The sequence below is a fragment of the Octopus bimaculoides genome, chromosome 20 (assembly GCF_046866305.1).
Source record: "Octopus bimaculoides isolate indiv1 chromosome 20, ASM4686630v1, whole genome shotgun sequence".
NCBI lineage: Eukaryota > Metazoa > Mollusca > Cephalopoda > Octopoda > Octopodidae > Octopus > Octopus bimaculoides.
Window position 1 is genome coordinate 38,544,238 of NC_142947.1, and position 12,500 is coordinate 38,556,737.

Below are 12,500 nucleotides of genomic sequence, written 5' to 3' on the forward strand. Positions count from 1 at the left end.
AAACATATATATACACACACACATAACACATACACACACCTAATATATATGTTCAGGTGCAAATTAATGCAAAAACCAATCTTCAAACAGTGAAACTGTAACTCAAGCTGTTTTATTTGTCCTCCATATGTCTGTAATTGCTGGGATTTTTTTCGAGCCTTTTCGGTCTTCATGGAATTTGGATACGATATACAAGCGTAAGTCTTATAGTCTCCATCTGCATTCTCTCCAAGAAATGGCGTTAAATGGACTTTAACAGCATTAGAAACTGCCTCTTTTTTAAAAAATATTTTGCTTGTTTCCGCCATTAGTCTCCGGCCATGCTGTGGTACTGCCTTGAAGAATTTTTAGTCGAATGAATCGACTCCAACATATATATAGTAGCTAAAGCCCAAATAGTAAAACAGTGTCTTTAAGTCAGTATGAGAGGTACACGTAAGTCTATGGTTACGGGTATTTATCGTAATACAACAGTATTTCAAAAGTCTTAGAGTGCTTTTAGTAAATTAGAAGATGTACACCAAGATGAAAGAGGCTAAATTAGCTTAGCAGGAACGGACTTATATATATATATATATATATATATTAAATATATACTTTTATAAAACAAATTTTACAAAATATATAGTGTCTGTTAACAGTCTTAGCCAAAAACTCACAGTTGAGTTTTTGTGTATATATATGTATACATGTCTCTTAAAGGATAGAGCTCAAAATCAATGCATTGAAGATACTTTATTGCAGCAACAATTATAATAACAGAAACAACCACAATAAGCCAAACCTATGCACATTTCAATAGGGTATCCCGGAAAAATAAACCACATCATCAGATGTCTCGTAAAATATTGTAACAAATTACAACATATTACAAATTTCTGGATACTCCATCTCATCAGGGTCGCATTATTGCCATCACCAATACTATTATTAGCAAAACACACACATCATCCAAGAGGGTGAAAGAATAATCGACGGCACGCAACCTACCATCGTTATTTTCTTACAGAATGTAAACAAACCAGTCAACCGAAATCCAGCGACGTACACCGCCCGGTTTACAGCGTAAAAATCCCTTGCCAAAAATTCATCCCCCCTGTACATCAAGATTTCCTATCGGATCTTCCTTGTTACAATATTTTACGAGACATCTGATGATGTGGTTTATTTTTCCGGGATACCCTATTGAAATGTGCATAGGTTTGGCTTATTGTGGTTGTTTCTGTTATTATAATTGTTGCTGCAATAAAGTATCTTCAATGCATTGATTTTGAGCTCTATCCTTTAAGAGACATATATATATATATATATATATATATATATGAATGTATGCATATATCTTAAAATACAACACTTAACAACGTAACTCTATATCTTTTTTCTACCCCTCTGAAGAGATTTTGCCTAATATAATGATTTCATTAATTACTTTTGAATCTATTAGGCCTAATTGAAATAGCTGTAAGGGACCATGTTTGATTTTTACACATGATAATTTTTTACCAAATGTTATATCTCCATTTTCTTACTTCTTTGTATACATACATAAATACTGTGTGACATCTTGCGTAAGCGTCAACTATTGTAGACCTGAGCCGACTAATGTCTTAGCGAATTTGATAAACGGAAACTGTTTGAAATCTCGTCATGTATGAAATCTCGCCTCCCCCTCCCCAATGTTATCCAAAGAAGAGACAAAGGCCGATACAGCTTGGCACCATTGATGTCACAACTCGTTTCTATAGTCTCCTGAACTGGAGCAACGTGAAATAAAGAGACTTGCTCAAAAACCACATCAGACAGCCCGGTCCGGGAATCGAACTCACTACCTCCTGATATGTGATCCCATCGCTGTAACCACCGAACCATGCACCTTTGAAAGATAAACGATAAAATAAGACAATTGTCAGTGATTGCCTTTATATATACTCTTTACTCTTTTTTACTTGTTTCAGTCTTTTGACTGTGGCCATGCTGGAGCACCGCCTTTTAGTCGAGCAAATCGACCCCAGGACTTATTCTTTAGAAGCCTAGTACTTATTCTATCGATTCTTTTGCCGAACCGCTAAGTTACGGGGACATAAACACACCAGCATCGGTTGTCAAGCGATGTTGGGGGGACAAACACACACAAACATACACACACACACACACACACGCATATATATATATATATATATATATATACATATATACGACGGGCTTCTTTCAGTTTCCGTCTACCAAATCCACTCACAAGACTTTGGTCGGCCCGAGGCTATAGTAGAAGACACTTGCCCAAGATGCCGCGCAGTGGGACTGAACCCGGGACCATGTGGTTGGTAAGCAAGCTACTTACCACACAGCCACTCCTACGCCTATATGAGTACGGATATTTATTATACTGTAGTTTTCATTTTGTAACAAGATAAAACTGACTTCTATTAAAATAGTTTCGCTTGTAATAGCTTGTTCGGCAACAGTAAATAGCTACAGGACCTATACACTATCCAAATGTTTCACGTCAAAAATATATGACTATAAACTCGTTCTTTCGCATTGGTTTACGAAATTGTATATTTTTTTAATATTATATTATCTTGTCTTGAAGTAAACTATAGAGAACCACCCAGCTGCAACACATGCCTGTACCTACGTGTGTGTTTCTCGAGTTAGCGTGTCTGGTTTATATGAATTTATGTATATATATGCACGCATTCATGTATGTATGTATGTATGTATGTATGTATGTATGTATTTATGCACGCATGTGTATATGTATGTATATCTGAATGTATGCACGAATGTATGTATGTATGTATGTATGTATGTATGCATGTATATATCTATCTATGTATGCAGGGATGTAGTCATGTATATATGTATATATGTATGTATATATGTATACATGTATGTATGTATATATGTATGTGTGTATGTATGTGTGTATGTATGTATGTACGTATATATGTTGTATGCACGTGTGCATGGATATACGTGTGTATATGTGCGTACGTGTGCATGTATGTATCTTTACATGTGTGTGTATGTATGTATGTATGTATGTATGTATGTATGTATGTATGTATGTATGTATGTATGTATGTATGTATGTATGCATGTAAGCTATTGAAAACCACCCAGGAGCAACATATGCCTGTACATATGTAAGTGTCGATCATGTATATGTGTGCGTATATGTGTGTATATATATATATATATATATATATATATATATATATATATATATATACATAGATATACATATATAAATAGAAATATATGCATATATATATACATACATGTATATATATATATATATATATATATATATATATATATATATATATATATATATATATATATATATATATATATATTATATACATATATACATAAACATATATACATAAACATATATATATATATATATATATATATATATATATATATATATATATATGTATGTATGTATGTATGTATACACACATGCACACACACATGCACATATATATGCTCGCGTATGCGTGTGTATGTATGCCTACATAGATATATAGATATATAGATATATGTTTGCACATATGTATGCATGCATGTGTGTACACACGTACACAGACATAGACACACACACACACACACACGCTCGCGCACACACACACACACACACACACACACACATATATATATTCACACACGTATGCACATATGAGTGTGTATGTATACATATATATATATACACGTATGTCGACATACAAGCATACAAATTCACATTATTTCTTTTCCCCTTCCAACAAAGATTCCAAGCCTGTCAGTGACTGAATTATCTTTTGCTTATACAAGATCCAAGCAGGTACGTCCTCTACTTGACCTCTGGTCCCCGTTAGAAGTAAACAATTTACAAACCTAAAACGAAGCCAATCTGCCCGTAAAGAATTTTAAAGGCTCTGTATATAATATCTTTGCTGTCTTCTTTACAATGTAAATATTTCTGTTCACGAAGCACTGGGCTATTTTTGAAGTGGATTCAGTTTGAGTCAATTGAAACAACATCAGTATCTTCCTTTGCACTCTATAAATAGTTTCTAATTAATGCACAAGGCCAGCAAATTTTGACGGGGTGAGGTTTATGGGTTGGGGAGGTAGAATTAGTTGATATCATCGGTTTCAGTGTGCTTCGCTGGTACTTTATTTTATCGACGCCTGAAAAACTCAAGGGGTGAAAGGTTGAAGAAAACTAGAAGGATTTCATCTCAGAATGCAAAAAAAACAACAACAAAAAAAACAACAAACAAACAAAAAAAAGGCGGAACAAATATGAATAGGCTACAGTAAGGGCTAATAAGGAAGCGTGGCCTAGTCATTAAGATGTTGCTCGCAAGATTGTAGTTTTGATTCCCAGACCGGGTGGTGTGTTGCATCCTTGAGCAAAGCACTTCATTTAACATTGCACTGTGATCACTCGCTGTTCTTCTTAATGGCTTCGTCAGAGGCATCTAAATTAATGTGTGAAATGTGTGAAGAAACCCCGACACATGAATCTTTTTCTCACCGGAGACTTAGCTTGAATGCTCACTATAGACTGAACTCCGCTCAAGGCACTAAGAAAAAAAAACAAAAACAGGCGGTTATTTTAAACTGAGTAATAGATTAGGTCTAATGCCTAAGAACAAGTGCAGACCATCCGATTAGTTTCTGTGCAGTTTCAATCCAGTTAGAGAGATGAGATGATTATAGACAGATAAGATGAATATAACAAGATACACGAGATAACTAAGGCTAGATTGACGTATTGATAGACGGGATGACTGTATCTAGAGCAGGTGGGGTCGAGAAACTTTTTAAACAATCACTCCAGAATATATTTATTTACGCCAACATTTGAAAGGAAGAAAATCATAGATTCTTTGAATTCAAAATGTTTATTGATTCTATTTTATTGAATCTATTTATATGAATCTATTTACACGTCAATTACACTGAGACAGAGGCAACGTTGCCAGAAGAAAAATTTCTTTCGTAACAAGGAACAGGGGTCTTTTTTTTTTTTTTTTTTTTACATAAATTTATTTATGTCTAAAGAGTCCTCATTACCTCCAAGAATTTCATTTTTACCCCATTTGAAATAATTGACCCCTGTTCGCCGACCCCTGATATAGAGAGGTGTTGAGTAGCTTGGTAATGCATTTAATGATATAAAAGACACCCTGGCATATTAGATGTACTTCTATTTCAGCAGTACATATCCAGGGGGAAAAAATTTCTTAGAGCACCAAAGCATGTAATATTTAAAGCAATCTGGTAAAATGTTACAAAACATTACAAAAGTAAGTTAGCTTGAGCAAAGAGCCATGCTGTATATAAGAAAAATAGGTTAGCAGCATAGATGAACGAACATAAACCAAGACAGTGAAGATGGTGAAGATATTGCTATGGATCAGCCTATACTGACAAACGTCGCTGATCCATTGTTATGATAATCTTATGTAATAATCCTTTCTACTTTAGGCACAAGGCCTGAAGCTTTGCGGGAGGGAGCTAGTCAATTACATCGACCCTAGTGCGTGAGTGGTACTTATTTTATCGACCCCGAAAGGATGAAAGGCAAAGTCGAACACCTCGGCAGAATTTGGACTCGGAACGTAAGGACGAGCGAAATGCCGCGAAGCATATTGCTCGGCATGCTAACGATTCTTATTTCATTACTGCCCACTAGGGGCTAAACATAGAGGGGACAAACAAGGACAGACAAAGGGATTAAGTCGATTACATAGACTCCAGTGTTTAACTGGTACTTAATTTATCGACCCCGAATGGATGAAAGGCAAAGTCGACCTCGGCGGAATTTGAACTCAGAACATAACGGCAGACGAAATACCGCTAAACATTTCGCCCGGCGCGCTAACGATTCTGCCAGCTCGCCACTTCTACGGTATATGTAATAAACCTTCCTACTGTAGGCAACAGGTCTGAAATTTGGTGGGTGGGGGGAACTAGTTGATTAATCGCCTCCAGTTTTTCACTGGTACTTAATTTATAGACCCCGAAAGAATGAAGGGTAAAGTCGACCTCGACGGAATTTGAACACAGTACATATAATAATAATAAATGTTCACAACGTGTTTGTTGTTATGGAGTCAAGCTAGGTAGAGGAGACCGTCCTGATTAAAATCATCTTATAATAGTGAGCGTCAGGAACAAAATTAGCGTATGGGAAGTCCAGCTTCACTTTTAGGACCCGGGGTGATGTTTTAAGACAGTTTTTGGTTGATGTTAATTATCTGTAGGGACACCGTATTTCGTTATGCAACCATGATATTTTACAAAGTATATTAAACGCTTTAGGGATAACCTTAACAGGTAAGTTTTTAGTTAGGGAAGTGGGGCGGAGAATGTACATCTTATATGCTGTCAAATACGGTAGGTAAGTTGATTAGAATCAGGACCAGATTAAGATTCATAGAAGCCCTAAGCACTTAAAAGGTTTTGGTGCCCTCAAGAATATGTAAACGGTTCAAAATGCAAACAAAAATAATTTAAAATGTAAACGATAATAAACCATAAAATAATTTTTTATTTTTCAAAATGAAACAAAATTCAAAATAAGATGGAAAATAATGTTTATTTTTGTATGCTTCCATTTTATTTATATCTGAAAAGTTTTCTCCGTTTAAAAAAAATTTTTTTTATTGCAAAGTCTTCAATGGTATCGTTAAAATTAATTTTACTTAAAACTTCTGCTTCTATACTTAGTAGAGATAAGGCATTACGAATATTATTTTAGCAAGTTTAAGGTCATTTTTTTCGTACCGTAAACCATTTTCGTTTCTGTGGTACTCACGTCCCTTGATGCTCTAAGCAGGTGTTTACTTTGCTTAATGGGTTAATCCAGAGCTGATTAGGATTATAACTAGGCAGGAGCGTAATCTGTAGCAAGATAGACAGGATTACTGTTGCTAGAACGTTGGGATTGCTATAACTAGTTGAATGCTTCATTTGAGCGCCGATTCAGGTAAAACCAACTCGGCCCTTTATCACAGACTCAGAAATATATATTCCAGTATCTGAAGTTGATGTAGTCAACCATGGCCACCCCTTACTATAAATTAGTCTTTGCGTAACAACAAAAGGACTATCGATAAAAAAAAGTAAGCAAAGGACTAAAGCAAATCATATGAAAATATTATTCTGCCGTCTGTTGTTACCCCTGGGTAGTTCAAATAATACTGCGTTGTTCAACTTGCACTGGGGGTATTTTTCTTCTTTTCTAAACCCTCATCTGTCTTTAATTTTCGTTTCTATTTCATAAGGCCCTTAGCTACATGTTGTAAGACCTCCAAGAGTGCACATATCTCTACCACGAAGAATCTAAAGCAGTTCTTCCTCCCGCTCTCCCTCCCGCTCTATACAAAGTCCACGAAATTTATTTTTAGAATCAAGTAATTGAACTGAACATAACTTGTTAATAAGTTCTAATTTCGTTTCCCTTTGTTAATAAATCAGTCAGGTAATTAGGTATTTTCCACTCATTTCTGTTATCTATTTGGACGACTTAAACAAATATTTTGATACCAGACATTCAACTGAGAATCTTATGTTTCTACAACACACCTATTTTTGAAACTCCGATAAAATGCTGGTAGCGTAAACAACAGCTTGTCAGCCAACGTAGACCATTGTGCTTGTACGAGGTCGGTGTGGAGGCGAAACGGAAGCTCAAAAGATAAATAGATTAACAACAAAGGTACTGAATGTGGTTGGGTAAAAGTTAAATATACAGCCCACTGACAGCTTCGTCGCAGTTTCGATTTCTACCAGAAAACAATTCACTCTGTTTACGTTATCGATATTTTTAAAATGAAAGATAAAAAAAAAACGGTGAGCTGGCAGAGTCGTTTGCAAGCCGGGTAAAATACTTAGTGGCCATTACGTTCTGAGTTCAAATTCCGCCGAGTTCGACTTTGCCTTTCTTCCTTTCGGGGTCGATAAAAAAAAAAAGGGTACCAGTTGAGCACTGTGGTCGATGTAATCAGCTTACCCGCGCCACTGAACTTGCTGGTCTTGTGCTAAAATTTGAAACCAATATCTATAAAAGAAAGAAATAAGGCAGCGAGCTGACAGAATCGTCACCACACCGGACAAAATGCTAAGCGGCGTTTCGTCCGACTCTACGTTCTGAGTTCAAATGCCACACTGAATTCAACTATGCTTTTCATCCTTTCGGGGTCGATGAAATAATACCAGTTAAGTACAGGGGTTGATCTAATCGACCAGCCCCTTCCACCAAAATTTCAGGCCTTGTGCTTATAGCGGAAATGATTATTATTATTATTATAAAGGCGACGAGCTGGCAGAATCGTTAGCACACCGGACGAAATGCTTAGCCGTATTTCGGCCGTCGCTACGTTCTGAGTTCAAATTCCACCGAGGTCAACTTCACTATTCATACTTTCGGAGGTTGATGAAATAAGTTCCAGTTGTACACTCGGGCTGATGTAATCGGCTATCTCACTTCCCTGAAATTGCTGGTCTTGGGCCAGAATATGAAGCCAATATCTCTAAATGAAATTTTAAATTCTGCAGATACTCATTTCCGTCTTCCAAAAATCAACAGTTGCTGTTTTTAAATTACACGCTATAGCTGTAGGCATGGCTGTGTGGTTAAAGAGCCCGCTCTGCAGCGACGTGGTTTCGAGTTCGATCCCACTGTGCAGCACCTGGGGCAAGTGTCTTCTACTATAGCTCCGGGCCGACTAATATTTTGTGAGTGAATTTGGTAGACGAAAACTGCGGAAGCCTTTCGTATATATATATGTGTGTGTGTACATATGCATACATACATACATGCATACACACACACACACACACACATATATATATATATGAAGAAAAAGAAAACGGAGATTGGAAAGTTAATAATTGTTTATCATTAACAGCTAATTAATCATCATTCTTTACAGCTGTTTCAAGTAATGATGATTAATTTGCTGTTAATAATAAACAATTAGTAACTTCCCAATCTCCATTTTCCTTTTTTTTATCTTTTATATGATTATAAACTGTATGTTTTTATATATATATACATACCTATTATTTTAAGGAAATTAATTCCCCCCAAATACTAGGTATTGAACCAGTATTTCCTTGGATGAAACCATCCCGTCATAAGGCTAAAACAATCTCTAATCGAAGTGTGTGTGTGTATATATATATATATATATATATATATATATATATATATATATATGTATGTATATATGTATGTATGTATGTATGTATATATGTATGTATGTATGTATGTATGTATGTATGTATGTGTTTGTGTGTATGTGTGATTGTGTTTGTGTTTACCCCCCACCAACGCTATCACCAACGCTAGCGGTTCGGCAAAAGAGAATGATAAACATAAATACCAGACTTAAAAGAAAATAAGTACCATGTTTAATTTGTTCGTCTGAACCCTTTAAGGTGGTGCCTCAGCATGGTCACAGTCGAATGACCGAAACAAGTAATAAAAAAAAACGATAAAACATAAAAGAAAAAATCCTATTTGTGCAAAGATGGGGGGGAAAGAAGTTAAAATTAATCTCGATGTAATTCGAATTGAATAAGCTGAAAATATCTGATGATTCAGCTAAAATATCGACTCGATTTCGTAATCAAAAGAATGGCACTTGTTTTCGGTTTCTGTTATGTTAAGGGGCTGCGAGACATGCTCCCTTTTAGAAAAAAACGTTTGTCTATTAGCAAAGAGATTTCTCCCGGGGGAGAAATTTTCCTCGACTCTGACAGGCGATGAATTACTCACAAAAACGTTGCAGCTGAGCGCCACGAACTACTTGCAGTAATATCTTATACAAGCTGAGATTGCTACGTGCGATAATCCCTCGGAGCCTAAATTGTGATGAATGAAACACTAAATAAATATACGGAGTTGTACAATCATTGGCATAAAATGAAATAATATTGTTCGTTAACTAATAGTCTTGTATTTCATCGCATGCATTTCGAAATAGCTTTTTAATGTTCGCTACATTAAATAAGCTGTCACTAACATACCTATTGTTTTTCGTACAGGCGGCAGTTCTACATTACATAATCCCAAAAGAATTCTAGGTTTTTTTTCCTACGCCAATAAATGTACAATCTGGTTGATTTACTTAGTTATTCATTCATCAGTACATCAGGGTGAGCGCGGGTGAATATGCTTTACTGAAGAGTTGTGCATAAAGATGAAATATGTCTTGAGTTATCTTCCATATTTGTCAGTGAATGAAAGATAGTTGTTATTGATTGACATTCTTTTCCTTCATCACGTTTATATCTACTTAACCTTTAGAGACAAGAATGTTGAGTGGTTAAGAAGCTGGCTTCGCAACCACGTAGTTTTTGGATCGGTTCCACCGCAACACTGATACGATCAACGGAATAGCTTGCTCATGAAATTAATGTGCAAGTGGCTGAGCCGAACGCCCTAACCACTAAGCCACGCGCCTTCACCATACATACATACATACATACGTACATACATACATACATACATACATACATAGTTCTTATATCTGATAATTATTTCTTTTCTTTTTTTTTTCCAGCGCCAAAAGGCTACAAGATTCATTTGGATTTCAAAAACAACTTTATTCTCGAAGAATCTGCAGACTGCAACTACGATTATCTAGAAATCCGAGACGGTCCGTTCGGATACTCCCCTCTGCTAAAACGTCATTGTGGTCGAGATTTCCCACCGTTTTATTTATCTTCTTCTCGCTACCTCTGGCTTCGCTTCAAAACGGATGATAATGTACACAAGAAAGGATTCCATGCTACATATTCATATCAGAAAGACGAAAGTAAGTCACATTTTCTAAGCGGTTCTTGAGAATTTTTGCATGGATTTAAGCATATACCGACATACGGATGGGAGGTGGCTGAAAAGTTCCTGGCTTTTGGTAAAGAAAATACAGGAGGATCAGTTAATTATGATTTTATCCATCATATTCCGCTCTCAGATTCACACACTTATTGCAGTGGTCCTTCAGTTTTTCTAATCCCTGTAAAAGAACTCGGAGGGTTGGACCTCCAACGAGACCTTTCGCGATACCCTTAAAGCCAGGACGTTTTCAGCACCCTTTCGTACGGTCATAGAACTCATCAGCTAGGTGAATTCCCTGTGTCCAGGGATCAGCTTGCCAAGATTCCACTTCCATGATGTGTTGCTTGTATTTAGATTATAGTTGATATTTATCTGAGATAACACATGACAAGGCCCCAATACCTCTCACGATGACTAGCCGACGTCACCTTCTCTGTCATGAATCACCCTGTCTTATGGGATACCATATGCCCTATAGTTTTGTTTTGTCTTCAAGTCCATTGACCTGTTTGGGGTCTTTTGCAACTTCTGCTGTTCCATGTTTTGTGTGTTTAGGAAAGGACCTTCTCACTCTCAGGTATAGCCCTCCGTAGTTTAACTGGTCCGTCGAAACCGAGAACTGGGATGTGAACAATGCTGTACACTGCAGCATCTGCAGAGCCATACGTGATCTAGATACAGGAGTGGGAGCTAAGTAGACCCCTGAGCAACACACCTCTTGCAACACTCTGTAGAAATCCATAAAAACTTTGTAGAGAAATGAATGAATATAACTGTAATCTATAGAGTCTGCTGTATTGGTAGATAGATAGATAGATAGATAGATAGATAGATAGATAGATAGATAGATAGATAGATAGATAGATAGATAGATAGATAGGTGGATGAGGAGAGAGGAGAAAAAGAATGAGGGACTGACATATAAAAGCAAAGGCATATAGTATCCTTCTTGTCTAAGTAAAATAAGATATATATTGACTCCTACACTAGCATGGAAAAGTTAATTCTTTATCTTATCGCTCTAGTCAACAAGTTAACCAGCCTCCTCGATGTTCCTTTCATTAACATCAAACAATAAATTCCAGAGACAACTCCAAGCTCATCAAACTCTTTAATCTTTTTCTTCAAATATACCATCCAATAAATCTTTGATCTTGTCATTCAAACAATCTTTAACCATGTCCAATATTGGCTACTTGCAGATTCAATAATGGAGGCTGCCGTAAATAATCATTTTCAAGCAACAGTTTAGTCTAACTTTTGCTCCTCTATAACCTTCAGCACATATCTTCCATATGCAGCTTGGAAATAATCAGTCTAACGCAGTGGTTCTCAACCGGGGTCCATATGGCTTCTGGGGGTCCATATAAGAATTTTGGGGGCCCACGCAAGAAAATAGTAAATTAGGGATAAACAATAATAGTTTAAGAGCTCCTGAAGAAATTTTGCTTTAGATGTGTGTATTGGTATGTATTGCGAGAAACAGCTAGGTTTCTTTCTTTATCATTTTACATAGTCTGAGCTACACATGTTAATGTGTGAAAAACAAAATAGGGTGGGGGGGGGCACCTGAATAAAATAGTAATCAAAGGGGTCCAGAGATAAAAAAAGTTGGGCGTTGAGAACCCCTGGTCTAGTGACTGAAACAAGT

General features: G+C 36.4%; 1 protein-coding gene across 1 annotated transcript in view; it reads left to right on the plus strand.

Annotated features, from left to right (window-relative positions):
• Positions 1–12,500, plus strand: part of LOC106875456 (neuropilin and tolloid-like protein 2) — a 221,039-nt gene that overhangs the window by 174,089 nt on the left and 34,450 nt on the right. The window contains exon 4 of the mRNA XM_089338403.1: positions 10,572–10,826. Within this exon, the coding sequence (XP_089194529.1) occupies positions 10,572–10,826 (255 nt within the window). The remainder of the gene's footprint in view (positions 1–10,571; positions 10,827–12,500) is intronic.